We start from the raw sequence: 15,899 nt of genomic DNA, 5'->3' as shown, positions 1-15,899 counted from the left end.
TTATATAAAAAGTATTGTTATAGTTTCACTGAACAATAACAAGTTTTTAACAATCTTAACCTACATAAATTTAAAAAAAAAAAAAAATTAAGTACAAGCATAACAAAAATTTAAGCACTGCCATAACACTGACACAAGACTTATTAATAAAACCCAGCAAAAAAAAAAAAAAAAAAAAAAAAACTTGAAGGCCCAAACTTAACGTCCAGTCCAGGGAGGGCCCAAATAAACAAAGTTATCTTAAGTTCTTAACAAATAATATTTATAATTTTATACCTGATTCCTGAACCTCAGAACCTGATACGGTGAGGTGAGGTGAGCAGTTGAGACTTGAGAGAGGCGGAGAGCAGAGATTATCAGAGAGAGGCTGAGGCAGATGAGACCAGACTGAACAGTGGAGACTGGAGACTAGAGAGAGGCGGAGAGCAGAGACTAGAGAGAAAGGTAAAATTTTTAGTGTTTTGATTTGTGATTGTTTTGTGGTTAATCTCTTAGACCGGATTTGTAGTTTATCTGGTCAATGATTTTGTTTAGAACCAATGTTTAATAAGATTTACCAAAATTTTTGTTTTTTTGGTTAAAAGGATGTGCCAGATTATTTTTTGTAATTCATTTGAAACTAAATTTTTTTTCCTCTACTACCCGGTTGGTTCTTCTCTAAAATTTTGACTCGCCTAAGGGAAGAGCCGGCCCTGAGCCTTGTAAAGGTAGTGACTTTTTGGTTGGATTTGGAGGAGGGAAGGAAGGGGAGTGTTAGGGAATCAAGTGGTGATAAGGAGTCTGATAAGAAAATGAATTCAGGAGGGGATTTTGAGGTGGTGGAACTCAGGTGAGTCTTGTTCTTGTAAAGGTAGCAACTTTTCGGTGGTTTCAATTCAGCCCTCGATGCCTGAGGAGGAAGGCCTTGGGTAGGATAAGAGCATCTTAGAAGTGGATGAGTGCTGCAGAAGAAGAGGAAGAATTATACATCATTTCACATTATATTCTATTTTCCTTGATATGTTTATGAAAGTGTGATATACAATTGGGAAGTTAAGAAGCTTAATTTATTTTATAAATGTGTGTGTGTACTTTTTCTCCTTTTTTTTTTTTTGGGAAATTTTGGCTTTTCCTGTATTATCTAAGCAGTCAAACATAGGGCAAACATGCTTGGAGTTAACCATTTACGTCAATTAAATCATTTTATTTCAAAATATGTAAAGCTTTGATGAGGAAATTATTGGGTTTTAATGGATTAATGGACTTTATGATCTCATTTAGAAAATGAGAGAGAAAAAAAAAAGATAGTAATTAGTGGATACTACTTGGGTTGTTATTGCATTTACCAGATGATTAGTCAATGGTAGACTTATATTCAAATTTTCACATTATATGATTGCCCTTTAAAATATATATATTTTGGAGACTTGTGCCGCATTGCTTGATGTGGTGTATTTGGAGTGAAAGAAATGCTAGATGCTTTAAAGGATGCTAACAGTCCTTGCTAGAGATTAAGTCCTTTTTCTTACTTACTCTCCTTGTTTGGAGTGTGGCTCTGTCACATTTTTCTTCTATATCCCTTCTTGTTTTACTTGATCATTGTAATTTTGGTTCTTGATTTTTGCCCCCACAGTCCATCCTCAATGTACTCAGGTTGGCTATTTTTTCTTAATAAAATTTTTCGTTATCTTTAAAAAAAATAAATGAATAAACTATGAAGCAAAAAGGTCAGAAATCTGAGCTTTATGGCTTGTTCACTAACCCAAGAAGTCATCTTATGTATACAAATAGAAGTGATCTTGATGTTGCTATGCAGGTGTTCTTATGGTGTGCAGAAATGACAAGTATTGAGACAGCAACGGGTCAGTCGCATAAAGCTACTAATGTTTCATCTACAACCTCTAAGATTCAGAATTCGGGATTGTCCTTCAAAAGATGGGGTAGAAAAAGCCCATTTATCAGATATGGGCTTCCAATGATCTCACTCGTGGTGTTTGGGGCAGTTGGTTTTGGTCATCTCTTGCAAGGCAGGTTAGTGCTGTTGTTGCTATAAATTAGTGAATTTATTTATTTCAAGTCTTCTGAACTTATATTTAAAGTTGCAATTCAAGTATTATTTCATGAAGTGCTGTTCGATCTTGTCAAACATTCTCTTTGATTTTTCTGTTAGACATCTGTTATGTCTTAGTGTCTGTTTGGCTAGAGCTTATAAGCTCAGCTTGCTTTTATGTACAGCTCTTTAAAACCTTACTTTTTCTTACAAGTATACTTTTAAAACCTCAGTCCAAACGGACGCTTATACTTAGCATGGTTACCGGAGTGTGGATGTAAGAGGGCTGTTTTGTTACCTTGTGGACAGATAGTTTTGTTTGTTCATAGGCAAGTTCTTGTGGATTGTGGAGTAAAAATGAAGACTAAAGGGATCAAAAGTGGTTCCTTTTCTTTTTGTTTTCAAAAAGTAAAATTTAGACTGGACAAACAAAGTAAAGGATGGGGGGATTTCTAGGAATCAAAATTGGGACCTCTGAGGATGTTGATTCAATCAGATTCGATGAGTAGTTTTACATCAAAAGACCAAAAAGGGGCCAAAAATGAAGGAGGAAATTGGTGCTGGTTCATATAAGCATTCATGATAAATTTTGGGGTTTTTTTTTTTTTGGTTTAGGGTGTTCTAAAATTTTAAGTTAATGGCATTAGGTATTTCATTTATGGATCTAAAGCTTGTCCAAGTAAGTAAGTTGGAGTACCAGTGTTGTAAGATTATATAGTCTCGATTGCTGGAAACTGTACAAATAAGAGTTAAAATCAGATCTTCCACCTTTTCAGCCATAGAGTGTTCTGGTCCACTACAACTTGTAACCCTTGAATACCTGTGCCTATAGCACCATGTGTTTTTTCTATCATTTATAGTAGGATGCAAGCAATCAAAGTTGATTTTTTTATTGGACCGTTTTGGTAAAAATGATGTGAAGGCCCCTCTATTTCTAAGAGTCCATTTGTCAAGTGCTTTTTTTATTATGTAAAACTTCTGAAAACCTCACTTTTTTTAAGGTCTAGACACTAATTAATCCTAATTTTAGATATAAATGAAGTATCTGGTCATCTCTTTGTAGGTTGTAATGCAGTACAGAAACCAACAGTGGACAAACTGATAGAATAGAGTTGTTTATTCATTTTCTTTAGCCATTTCCTACCTTGATGGCTTGACCTTGACATTGAGTCTTGAGCTTAATGAGTAGCTTCGCATTGAGCTCATGATTTCTGAGTATATTTGGGTGTCCCCCTGTATACTTGACCATTTGAAAACCCAGTTATTTGTGTATACACTCTTATTTTTGCTAGCTCAAGCTTGTTGTGCTTAATAAGTTCCTTCAAAAGCTATATTGGTAATGAAAGTGATGTACAAGCCTTACATTCATTGCTGGTGCATATCTCAAAGAAATGTATTGAAGACAGTTTGTTTGTGTCCTTTGTACTTGCTCTGTAACATTGGAGTTTGTTGGTTATTTCTGGCATGTTCTTATCATGATCATCACTTATTTATATTTTTTCCTCCTCTTCTTCTAAAGTGTGGTGGAACTTTGTAGTTCAGCAAGGATATTGCGAAGGTGAAGGATGATAAGGAGTGGGAGATTATAGAGACAAGAAAAGCACTGTCCAGAACGGGACCTATAGAGTATAAACCAAAAAATATTTCATTGGAGGAGGAGCTGAAGGTAAAGTGTTTTTTCTGGCATAATTCAATATATAGTCAGGGGCATTTGCAGCTGACCTCTCTGTTTTTCTGTAATGTAGGCTTTGCAAGAGAAAGTGGACATAAACAACTACGAGTACAAGAAACTTCCTAGACCAAACGACAGCAAGTCAGTCTAGTTTTTGCTTTCTGCTGGCTGGATAATCCCAGCGTTTGATTGTTTTTGGTTGTCAAAACAATATCTATTTTCTAGACTCACCAGTGAACTCCTTCCCACCCCTACTTCAATCTCCAGAAAGAAGCATATGTATTGTATTTACCCATTTGTAAGCTGAATAAGTTGGTCGCTTGTGATAATTGATTGAGTAATTCTGTTATGCGTATTGTTATTTTAACAAAATTCATTACAGGTGAGGAAAACACACAACATCAAGAAATAAACCATTGAAAAATAAATAAATAAATAAAGAAGGTTTTTTTACCAGTAAGAGCAACCGCATCAGTCTGAACAAATTTTTCCGTCTATTTTACATTAAGAGCCTACTTATTCTATTTTACATTACTATTTTTTCAAAACATCTATATCAGTTCATCTATTTTACAATTTATTCTATTTAAATAATAATATTTCTATAATTGTTTTTTTTTTTTTTTATCATTTTACTCTTTTCTATTGTCCTTGTCTCTCTTTCTTTTGTACTTATCTCATTTCATTTGATATGATTTTTTCACTCTCATCTCCACTCCTCTGCGGTTTATACCCAAGACTCTCCACTCTCTTCAAAAGCTGAACCATCTTATTTTTCCTCTTCCTCTCACGGTTAGATTACCTTTCCACCACAATCATCTTCTTCTTCTTCTTTTTCTTCCTTTTCTTTTTTCTTCTTTGTCTCACGGTCAGATCAACTCTCCACCACAAGAACCAATCTTCACCACAAGCATCGATCTCAAAGATTTGAAGAAATCTCTCTTTGTCGAAGCTTGCATCGTTGAATCTCTCTCATCTGATTTCAAGTGTTCTGCCACCATTGGATTTGTATTTTGATTTTGATTTTGATTTTGATTTTGGGTTTGGGTTATGGGTTTTCAGTTGATGGTTTAATTTTAAGTTGATTTTCTGTGGATTTTGGGTAGATTAGGTTTGATTTTCGTTGTATTTTGGGTTTCCGTTGTTTTAACGGGTTTTGGTGGTGGTGGTTGGGTGGTGATGGTTGGATGGAGTTGGGTGGATGGTGGGATTTGCGTTTTGGTAGTGGTGGTCTTGCAGGTGTTGTGTGGGTGTGTTTGTGTTTGTGTGTATTAGAGGAAGAAGAAGATGATAAGTCTGAGTTGGTTTTGCAAATGGAGAAAAGAGAAAAAAAAAGGAGCCAAATGTGAAATTAATAAAATAATAGGATACACATCTACAGTAATCATATATATATGCACGGATATTATAGCAAATGTATAAATATACATAATTTTAGAAGGGACTAATGTGGAAGATTTTTGGAACAAAATTTGTTGCTTTTTGCATTTTGCAAAGTTTTACATCTGCTAATGCGGATGCTCTAAGAATTGTATTTAAACCAAAGGGGACCTGCAAGCAGGTTACAAGAGAAGGCAGCTACTCAAAACACCAATTCAACTATATCACGCTAAACAAAAAGAACGGTAACACAACAGGGCAGAAGAACATAGATCAAATACAAAACGTATCCTTATCTAACTCCCTAATGGACTGAGACACAGCCACCATATGCAGCAAAGAATACTGTTAACAGCAGAATGAAGAACCTTGCAATCAGTCAATCGATTCCCCACGTCTTTAATCTGATGAATCAACTCTTCCCCACTTTTAGCACCCTTAACAGAAGCACGAGCATTCCTCTCAAACAGGATAAACCGAGGCACTCCTAGCCAATCTACAAAAAGTCACCTTTAAATCCCCCATCCATTCTAAGATCTCATCCCATCTCCTAATAGAGATATCAAACATACACAGTCTCTTCAATTACACTCTTGCAAAAATAACAAACGGGATCACCAGAAAAGCCCCTAAAATAGCCTATCTCATGAAAAATTTAGGGACAGCTCTTTTTTACCACACAGCCTGCCTCTAATCATCACCCATATCTCCTTGCAAGAGTATTCAAGGAAACCAAACTGGGTCATTCACATCACCCAGCTTACCTTTCACTTTCAGACCATGTTGAATCATTTTTATTTTTTATTTTTTGATGACGAGGAACCTCCTCAAGGTATGGGTCAGTGGGACCATCTTTGAGGGGGTAAAACCCTAGATGCCTACAAATCCCCACTGATCAATTTAACATAAAATAGGCATCCAGGATGCCATAAATCATACCAAAGAAAGCTAGAGTCGCCCGAGCCAACCTTGCACTGAATTAAGGGCCTTCCTACCCTTGAACTGAAGCAACAAATGTTTTTTGTACTTAATCATGGTCCTTGTCTCTTGGCATCTCTTCTCAACGAACAAAGAGTTGAATTGCAAATGAAGAACCGGAGAAGGAAAGGGAGAGTAATACGTAATCAAGAAAATGTCTCACAATGGAGGTGGTGGTCCTGGTTGAACCCAAAACGGACAGCAGCTAGTAAAGAAACCACAGCAGCAGAGAAACCATAACCTGCAAGTTCAAAGATCAAAGACATATAATAAGAAACCAAAACTATAAGACAGGAACACTGCTACTAGCTAGCACGTTTTTCAGGTTCTAAGAGTACTAGGAAAACATGGAAATTAATGTCTTACCATGACCCTAGTGGTCCATCAGGCCTTTCTTCACCTTGTGGGCCTGGAGCTGGCAGTGGTTCCATCACTTATGGGAAGAAGTTGAGGGAAGTAAATAAATATTTGTGGAGATGGTATCAGTCAGAGATTGAGGATGCTATTCTGGTTTGGTTTTTGCTTCTGCTGGATTCAAAGGCTATAAGTAATATTCACAAACAACAGCCAAATCCACACCATGCATCTAAATAAAGGATCATGATGTGCCACATCATAAATTGAGATAGGAGTACATTAGAAGATTTTCTGAACGGTGTTGTGTTGGAGGGATACTCTTAATCTCTTGTTAGTGTTCAGTTGCATGATTTGCACTTTTTAAAGTGTTGATTAGAATAAAAAATTTAGATAGCGCTAGGTTCATCTCATAGTTTTCATGGTTCTTAGCAAAAAACACATTAGGAAGACTTTTGCCACAAAAAAATAATTCCGAATTTATACTAAAGGACCCACCAGCAAAGCCTCCCTCACACTTTAATGAGTTAATATTGCAAAGCTATCTTTGGGTCAAAAAAAGTTTGGTAGAAGAGCCGCTGCACTTGCTTCTAGTTCACTGAATGGTAGGTCTTAAACTCCTAACTATAATCAGGAAGACTTGCAATCAATTTCAAGAGAAGACCTGCATTTTCTTCCAATTTACTGATTGTACCCTTTATTTTGTCTGCCTTCCCTTCCAATTTTAAGCAAACCTCATCTAGTTTAGCAACAAAAAACCCGTAGAATGTAGTAGAAGGCAACACCATGCTATGCAAATCTGTTTCAGATAAAGAGAGGTTCAAGGTTTTATCTGTCTCCTAAGAGCATTTTCAGCAGATTAGACAAATTTTTGTACTGTTTAGAGAATGAACAATGACTTTTACCTTTTAGCTACTCACTTTTTCAAATATACTTTCCAACAGATTTTTTATCTCATTCTCTATCTCATTTAAATAATATTTCTTCATTCATTATTTATTCTTTTTTTAACAATTATACATCTTCCAACATTTTTTTCTTCAATACCTTATTATTATAATAGAAAAAAATATTTGAAGAATGAACAGTAGCCCATCAGACTTGATGAGCTACTGTTCTTAAGCCAAAAAAAATTTCAGGTATAGAGAGTCTGTTGGAAAGTCATTTTGTGGGTTTACTCTTTATAATAGAGAGCATTTTGTGTTTAGAGAGCCTATTGGAGATGCTCAAAATTCGAGACTTGGAGTTAGGTAGACCAATATTGTCCTCACTATGAGCCCATGCCCCAGCAGTTGCAGTGCATATCTTTTTAAGGAACCCAAGGGTAGCAATTAGTTTAATGCAAAGTCAACTTGGATTGTCCATAGAGACGGTAGATCCTTAGTTAAATTTGCATTGAAAATTCTAATTGAATGGTGTGTAGCAAGTAAGAATGGCAAAGAACCATGTTCCACTCAGATGACATGTCCATCCTGTATAGGCCTGTCCACGGGTCGGGCCGGGTCAGTTTAGGACCCAAACCAAACTTAATCTGGTTGGATCATGTTGCTGAATTTTGAACCCGTATTTGACCGAATATTCGAGTCAGATCCTACGTTTCGAGTAATCAGATGACCGGGTCGGAGTTGTCGATTTATCGGGTCTGGGCCGAAATTTTTGACATAATTTTTGGATTTGGAGAATCAGTTTAAGGATTGTTGAAGAGTGAACCAAAATACCAAATAGAGAAGTGAGACTGTGAGAGTTTGAGAGAGTGTGAGAGAGCCAAGTAGAGAACTGAGATTGAAGAAGTGGAGGTGAGGAAGCGTGAAAAGGGGAGGAAGCGTGAAGGTGAAGCCATGAGGCCCATGACCACGGAGCATTCAATCTGACCTTTGAGACTGAGTCTGAAGTGAAAATTGAAGAGAGTTAAGAGAGTGAAAATAGCCATTAGAGATATAGAGAGATATTCTGATCTGTAGAGTGTAATTGTCATTGTTAGATTGGGTCTTGATATTTTTGGATTATAAGTTTATAACCGTTGATTCAATTTTGGGTTATTGTATTTGTGCCACATGACCCACACTGCCATTGAAATTAGTCTTCAGTGTTCAGTCATATCATTGAGTGGAGTGCTCAGTTTTTACTCTCATCAAAACTATTGATTTGAATTTTAATTTGAGTCAACGGTTGATATGGGTATTGGGAATTTGTGTGAGAAAAAGTTAACCTTTGTTTTGGTTTACGCATGGGTTGACTGGCATTGCTGGGCTGCTCCTGCTAGCTACTAGCATATCAATCAAAATATCAAATCATATATATTTTTTTGTATAATAATTCAGTCAGTTCAGGTGAAATTTTTTTAAACCCGAATCCGGACCGAATTATTCGGTTATTTCACTTGCCAACCTGTGACCGACCATAGACTGGATTTGAAGTCACCCGTGGACCTTTGGTTCGGGCGGGCGGGTCGGTTGGTCTAGGTCACTGGACACCCCTAATCCTATACATAAGTTTTTTCCACCTTAAAGAGGAGAGGGATGGAGATAGATTTTACCTACCCCTTCACACACACACACACACACACACACACATATATATATATATATATATATATATATATATATATCGTCTCAAAATACTCATTTCTCTTTTAGTATTCTTAGTCATCCCTCCTGTTTCTCTCACATCTCTTATATTTTTATGAAGATCGATGCCACCTCATTAGACATGGCAAAATGCCTTTCACCCTATCCCATCTTGACTTGCCCTACTCCCGTCCTCGAAAAAGAGGACAGGACAAGAACAAAACACCCATGTTCATCCCCCTACACAATTGCCGTCCCTATATGCATGGTAAGAAATATGTAAGTTTCCTTCAAAAATTCTATTTGTTTGATGTAACTTTTTTCATTTAACTTTTAGGCTTATTTGCTTGTGTATAATTCATTAAAGCCTCATTTTTTTTCTTGAGTATAACCATACTTTAACGACCTTTTCAGCAACTAAACAAGAAACAATCAGCAAAAAGCAACATGGCTCTGGTTGGGGATGATCCCATTCGCACTTCTCACTTTTTCTTACTCCCAGGGAGGAAAAATGAACTTTAGTGGTTCAATGAAACTTGACACTTCCCATCATACTTTTCCGTCCATATGCACTTCATTTCTTTTTGTGCACTCGTTATGTTCTTTACGTGCATCTGTTTAAAAGTGCACTTGCAAGTTGCAAAGAATTGTTTGTACATACAGCACAGCTACATCCATTATAAAGAGAGAGAAATTAACAGAGCTCTGTGGAAAGAATCGAGAGCAAGTGAATTATATATTAGGTGAAAGAGTTCATCCAACCATTTTTTCACAATTACAAACTTATACCCAGGTCTCTCAAAGAGAAAAACCATTCCTCTATGTACACCACCCCCAACACAACACAAAATTGAAGAACATAATGTTGTAAACTCTACCTAGTGTCCCCTTTTACTCCCCAAATATATCCTTTCGTCCTTTCCCCAATCTTTATTCATTTACACATTAGATAGGAGCAAAACCCACAGCCCAAAAAAAAAACCCTCTTCTTATCTCTCCAATTTATCACCCTCCCCAGAATAAAATTGAAAATAAAGGGAAATGAGAAAAGACCAAAAAAAAAAGCTTTTTGAAGATGACCCCCAAAATGATCCTGCAAAATTTACCTTGGCTTTGGTTGTGAACCGACTGACCATAATGGTTGGACAAGCCTTTGTGCTGATGGACTACCTAGTAACATAGCCTGAGATCGAGTAAGCATCTCAACCATTGATGGAGTTTGATAAGATTGAACAAGACTTGAACCATCAGTGGAGTCTCCTCTTGCTGTTGCTCTTTGCCATGAGTGTGAGCTTAGTCCAGAAAGAATATATGCTCTCCCAGATGCCTCATAAACATGCCTACTTGCCATCCTCTCTTGCATTTCCTTGAGCTCAGCATCCAATGCAATACAAAGTCGGTCATGAGATTTGGCTGACACAGTTTCTGACAATACTTTCCGGCAATTTTCAAGGATTGAAACTGCACCAGCTAAGTCTCCCTGCTCAGCTGCAACTCGTGCTTGTGCCATAGCCTCAGCAGCTTGGAGCCTGTTACGTTGGCGGTCCACTTCTATTGACACCACCACTTGTCCAGCTATTTCAGGCCTTGCAATCCTAACTTCTTCACTTTCCAATGTTGTCATTTCTTTAGTTAAGGGATCCTTGAAAACACATCTCACCTTAAGCAATGATGTTTGATTGCTGGAAGACTGTGCAGGTACATTAACGGAAACCAGAAAATCCCTCTCTTCATCAGCATACAAATCTCCGACATCAATAAATCCAACACGTCCATCAGCCATCACACGGCTGGGGTAACTTCCTGCTTTTAGTGAGCCAAGTCGGGTATTTGGGTGCACACACTCAACTCCCACTTGAAGCTCCTGCACCACAACACTCAAAAGCCCCCCAATACATTGTGCAAATGCATCCTGGATCACAGCTTCAGTCTCAATAAAAGAAAAGGTCCCGCCAGAAATCTCTGAAATTGAGTGCATTGATGAAGCATCATGATCCGCACCAAATCCAAACGCATGCACTGGAATCTGGAATCCTGTATTATCACCACCATGAATAGACAAAGGAAGGAGCAACCGGTAATTTGGTTGCGGCTGGTTATTGCCTGAACCACTGACAGTATAAGTGTCCTGCCCATCAGATAACAGTATTATACTGGCCACTGGATTCTTCTCCTTTCTCTCTTCCATTATCTTGGCACCCTTTCTCAGGCCTTCAGCAATATTGGTCCCGCCATTTGCAACCAAAGAGTTAACAGCTTGCAATGCCTGTTGCCGACCTAGTTCAGACATTCGACGGAGGGGAAAGAGGCGACGAGCTGTGGAGGAGAAGGCAATAACTGAAAGCCTGTCACTGGAGCCAAGGTTCTGAATTACAAACCCCATAGCTCGCTTAAGTAATGCAAGCTTGGTACCTGCCATGCTACCACTTATGTCAAGCACTGTGACCAGGTCAACAGGAGCACGAGGAGTCTGAGAAAATTGTGGCAAACTAGCCTGGTTTCTGCTGGGAGTTTTGCTTGTAACTGCTGCAGAGGCTTTGAGATGGACCAAGACAGTGAAGTTATCATGAGTATTGGACTGAGGGGCAGCTGAAACTTCTGGGTATGTCTTGATCTCTATTGATTTAAGAGACATGTTATCTGAAGCATTGTTATCGCAAGAACAGCCTCTTTCAGAAAATACAGGCTGGTGATCTAAGGATTCATCATCATCAAATATAGCTGGATCCGCAGATTGATATAGTGGCATGATATGCCGCCGATTCAAGTCTCTTCGCGGGGGAGGTAGTCGGCGGACCACTGTCATCAAAGCATCATTTTGGGGCCAACCTACTGGACCATTTGATGCCCTCCCGGGGGAAGGATTCAAACTAGGACCTTGCACAGGGATTTCTTTCCATTTTGCTCTGCAAACTGGGCAGATTTGGTTGCCATGTTTGACATTTGATGCAATGCATTGGAAATGAAAGGAATGAGAGCATTCTGCAGTGAAAATAGCCTGACCACCCCCTTGTTTCATTTTGGTTAAGCATATCGAGCAGGTTTGCTGAAAATGTGAAAGAAAGTAAGTAAGCAGAGTAACTTACGATTATACGTGCATAGAGAAACAAAGATTCACAGAAAGTACTTCAAAAATAGAGTTAAGAAAAAACATCTTGTTACAATTTTTTTTTTGATAAGTCTTGTTACAACTTTTACAACAAATGAAAAACCAAATCAAATATTAAGAAAATTTTGTAGTTAGGTTTGAGCTCCATAATTCATAATTGACAAGTTTAGGAACCTACAATTTTTTCAGACAATCACTTTCAAGCATAATTATTAGCTCATAAGTAGAATCAGCAAACTGTGGATAATTGTTCTTTTGAATATACCAAAATCTCAAGTTCGACATTTCTATATTTGAACCACAAGTTATTATAGAACTGAGCTAAAGGAAAAGGATTGCAGAAGAGAAGGATGCCCACCTTAATATGTTTAAATTCATTTAATATTTTGAAAACAACTAGTTTTGTTCTACTCAATAGAAGCCCTTTTCTAGTCTTTCTTTTTTTCTTTTTCTTTTTTCCATGTGATGCACGTATCATTGTGTTTTCTTTTTTGGTGTCACTTTCACATGTTGAATTAAGCTATGCATCCACGTCCCAATTTTTTACATGTGAACTATCATGAAACATAGTGAATGGCAGAAAAATAAACAGAGAGTTATTACCAAATACTCTTCCTTAATATACAGGATTGAGAAGAATCTAAAAGATGATCCCATAAGGTGTCTTTGCCACCAACTATTTTGAAGCTCCAACCCTTTAGCCAACTTAAGGGTGCTTATGTTACAAAAAGTTGTTCGTTCTTATGATCTCATAAATAACCAATTTTTTTTTCTTTAGAAACGAGGTAACTAGTACTTTCTAATATTATAGCATGCATGCAGCAAAAGTCTTTTTTTTTCCCCCTTTTTGTTATATAAGTAAGCTGATTGAGAGATCGAAGAATTAGATTTGTTCTCCCATTTTCCCATTGGGCATAGGAGATTGCAAATAGCTGTTTCCACCAACAGCAATTAGGTGTAGCTGTGGATGGCTTTTCCTATGGGCTTAGCATTAAAAGAAGTTTACTTATCACATAAAATTAATGATTGAAAAATCAGCTAAGCTGAAAAGGAAGTCAATATTAGGTATCCCATATATAGAGGGCATAGTAGGAAACAAAAAAGCCAAAAAAATCAAAGGTGTCACTTTTGAATGATTATCAAGAAACTATACATGGTTACAGATGAACCAAGGCTCTTAAAAACAACCACAGAAAAGATTGCAAAACCCATCATCAAAGAGAGAGAAATCATTAATTTTTTTATGATAATTCTTAGCTTTCCTTTCCTCTCCTTTACCCCTTTATTGAAATTCCCTGCTAGAAAGCTTGCAAATTAACAGTCAACAAGAAGGGTCATCAAACAAAGTACTTTTATTCCCTCCAAGGTAAGTAAGAAGGAAAAGGAAAGGTAAAATCTGTAGTCTTTTTTTACTAGCAATGCAAACAAGAATGGTCCTGAAAGGGACTTATGACAACCCCACAAGCCTAATTAAGGAGAGGAAAAGCAACATGACATCAGATAGGTACCCAGCTAATTGATTTCTTAGACCTCAAAACCTGTTTAAAACATTATTAGACCAAAGAGCATACACAGCAATAATTCAATTCCACAAAAATATTTTTATCAAAAAGAAAAAACAATGAGATAGGTACAAAAACACATATGGTCATTTATAACAGGGAAACTGAAGCAAACAAGAAATATTCATATAATTGAGAAGGTACATGTAATTACATCATATGTAGATATACAGAGGAAAACGAATATCCACTCATAATTGAGGTAGCAAAACTTCCAAATCAAATCACATGTCAAACATGGTACCAAATACAAATAATGCTTAAAAGAAAATCCTAACTCCCAGTTTTATTAATCTGAAATTTAAATAATAAGAAAATTATTTTTCCATTATTGAGAAAAACTCCATTAAAGCAACTATCTAGCTTAGTTGTCCTACCAAAACTGAAATTTCTTTTAGCAAAAATTATAACTACCAAAACAATATTCACAAGATCGTCAAAATCCAACCAAAACTCACACACACATACAAGCGTAGAACTACTATATATAGTGAACAAGTTGGTACCTTTGATGATTTGCTACCACTTTTGGACAACCATAAACCATGAGAAGACGGTGAAGGTGTGGTGGGCCGAGATGAACCCGTGTTGGAATTGGCTGGTGAGAGCAAAGCAACATCAGAGTGCCTCTCAGAGGCTTCAAGAACAGAGGGCGAGTCCTCTAAAGTTCTTGGAACAACCACACAAAGATTAAGACCCAGCGCCAGCTTCGCTTTCCTCCATTTGCTTCCCATTTTTTTTTTTTTTTGTTCACTTTCAGATCTCAAACAAGCAAAACCCACCAACAGAAATAGAAGTAGAAGGAAATGAAGGAAGATAAAAATGATATCTTCGAGAAATCAAAGCAAAAGCAAGAAAACCCAGATCTCGAAGAGGCCCTTATGTTGAGCTAAGCTAAGCAAAACAAAGCTGAGAGTTCTTGGAATGAGAGAGAGAGAGAGAGGTAATGGGGATGCTTTAGCAAAAGTGGCAAATGAGCACGAAAACCAAGAGAGACAGAAAGAAAGAGAAAGAGAAAGAGAGAGAGTTTTAAGAAGGTTTCAATGTAAAAGACGTGAACTTTAGAGGTTGAATGTAGGTGGCGAGGCTTAAAATATGTCAGAGCGAGGGACTGAGTCGCAGAAGATTGGAGGGTTTGAGCGTGTATTAGTATTAGTCTTCTTATTAGTTATTTCGGCCGCCATGGAAGATAGAGAAAGCTAGAGAGAGAGAGACGTGGGTTTTTGATGTTGAGGATTTTGACCTGCACTGCTTTGCTTTGTTGCTGTTGGTTTGAGTTTGAGTTTTTGATGAGAAGTATAAAAGGACATAAATAAAAGCACGTTTTGGTTGAATTGGGAAAGAAAAGGCAAAGCCACTTGCTTTGCTTTCCTCTAATTTGTGTGTGTGTGTGTGTCACTTCCACCTTGTCAACTTTCATTTCCTATAATACCCCTCCTATTTTTAATAATTTATCATTCAAGGATCTCTCTCTCTCTCTCTCTCTCTCTCTCTCTCTCCTATAGTGCCATTTACCCTAGATTTCTTTTCTAGGTTATTTTTGTTTTATTAAGGAAAATATTAATCAGTGTTCTTAAAGTATTAGTTGGTAATTCATTTTAGAAAAGTTTTGATATTATTTTTATGAAAAATGAAAAAAATTATCAAAATATTAATTGTTTTTTTTTTCTTTTTCTATAAAATTTTTTCTTTAACTGAGATGTTAACCAATATTCTATAGGTACTCGTTAATATAACCATTTTCCTAAATTCCAATCTTGAGAGACAAAAAGAAATTTGATTTGATAAAGCATTCGTGTCAATGCTTTTGTTTTTTGGTTGATTTAGGTTAAAAGAGGATCTTAATTTCACAAAGATGTTTTATCATCTAAGAATGTGCTTAACTATATCGAAAAATGAACCGTCGGTAAGTTTTATTGAAATAAACAATTACGTGAAAACTAAGAATGTGCTTAATTTCACAAGATGTTTATCTAAGGATGTGTTGTTTCAAGGTTTTGGACTTGCAACACGAAAACTAAATCCACATGGATAATTGTCATGCTCCTAAAAGTTCGCCAAGACGTGAAATAAGCATGCTCCATAGCATTAATCGTGGAAGTTATCTCGGAACAAATGCCTAGCAAATCTAGGTCTGATATATACGGCTAATCCTAAAGACAACAAGTGTATTAAAAGGAAAAACTACAAACAATACTCTTATTATCGGAAAATATAGTGAGTATTGACTTAAGGGTCCATTTGGTTG

General features: G+C 36.8%; 2 protein-coding genes and 1 long non-coding RNA gene across 3 annotated transcripts; 1 reads left to right on the top strand and 2 right to left on the bottom strand.

Moving 5' to 3' along the window:
- The first annotated feature begins 246 nt into the window (after window positions 1-246).
- LOC126697241 (uncharacterized) lies at window positions 247-4,050 on the top strand. Its single transcript, XM_050394141.1, has 4 exons — window positions 247-444; window positions 1,796-2,010; window positions 3,572-3,695; window positions 3,775-4,050. Exons 2-4 carry the CDS (start codon window positions 1,817-1,819, stop codon window positions 3,850-3,852), a joined length of 396 nt encoding a protein of 131 aa, XP_050250098.1. The 5' UTR covers window positions 247-444; window positions 1,796-1,816; the 3' UTR covers window positions 3,853-4,050.
- A 1,118-nt stretch (window positions 4,051-5,168) lies between these two features.
- On the bottom strand, window positions 5,169-7,104 carry LOC126697240 (uncharacterized). Its single transcript, XR_007646170.1, has 2 exons — window positions 6,426-7,104; window positions 5,169-6,300 (listed from the first exon to the last, which is right to left on the bottom strand). It is a non-coding gene; the product is annotated as an uncharacterized LOC126697240 (long non-coding RNA).
- Window positions 7,105-9,674: 2,570 nt separating this feature from the next.
- LOC126697239 (E3 ubiquitin-protein ligase WAV3-like) lies at window positions 9,675-14,971 on the bottom strand. The gene is made up of 2 exons (XM_050394140.1): window positions 14,158-14,971; window positions 9,675-12,026 (listed from the first exon to the last, which is right to left on the bottom strand). The coding sequence occupies exons 1-2, from the start codon at window positions 14,383-14,385 to the stop codon at window positions 10,083-10,085; spliced, it is 2,172 nt and encodes a 723-aa protein (XP_050250097.1). The 5' UTR covers window positions 14,386-14,971; the 3' UTR covers window positions 9,675-10,082.
- Window positions 14,972-15,899: the final 928 nt, after the last annotated feature.

This window comes from Quercus robur, chromosome 8 (assembly GCF_932294415.1).
Source record: "Quercus robur chromosome 8, dhQueRobu3.1, whole genome shotgun sequence".
In the NCBI taxonomy this organism is placed as follows: Eukaryota; Viridiplantae; Streptophyta; class Magnoliopsida; order Fagales; family Fagaceae; genus Quercus; species Quercus robur.
Note: the sequence above shows the minus strand (reverse complement) of the source record. Positions and strands in the feature narration are given on the sequence as shown.

Excerpts from the sequence above, each read along its gene's own strand:
- LOC126697241 (XM_050394141.1), top strand. The coding sequence starts at position 1,817 with ATGACAAGTATTGAGACAGCAACGGGTCAGTCGCATAAAGCTACTAAT. Across the intron at positions 2,011-3,571 it reads GGTCATCTCTTGCAAGGCAG|CAAGGATATTGCGAAGGTGA; the intron begins GTTAGTGCTGTT and ends TTTGTAGTTCAG. Across the intron at positions 3,696-3,774 it reads CATTGGAGGAGGAGCTGAAG|GCTTTGCAAGAGAAAGTGGA; the intron begins GTAAAGTGTTTT and ends TCTGTAATGTAG.
- LOC126697239 (XM_050394140.1), bottom strand. The coding sequence starts at position 14,385 with ATGGGAAGCAAATGGAGGAAAGCGAAGCTGGCGCTGGGTCTTAATCTT. Across the intron at positions 12,027-14,157 it reads GTGGTAGCAAATCATCAAAG|CAAACCTGCTCGATATGCTT; the intron begins GTACCAACTTGT and ends TCACATTTTCAG.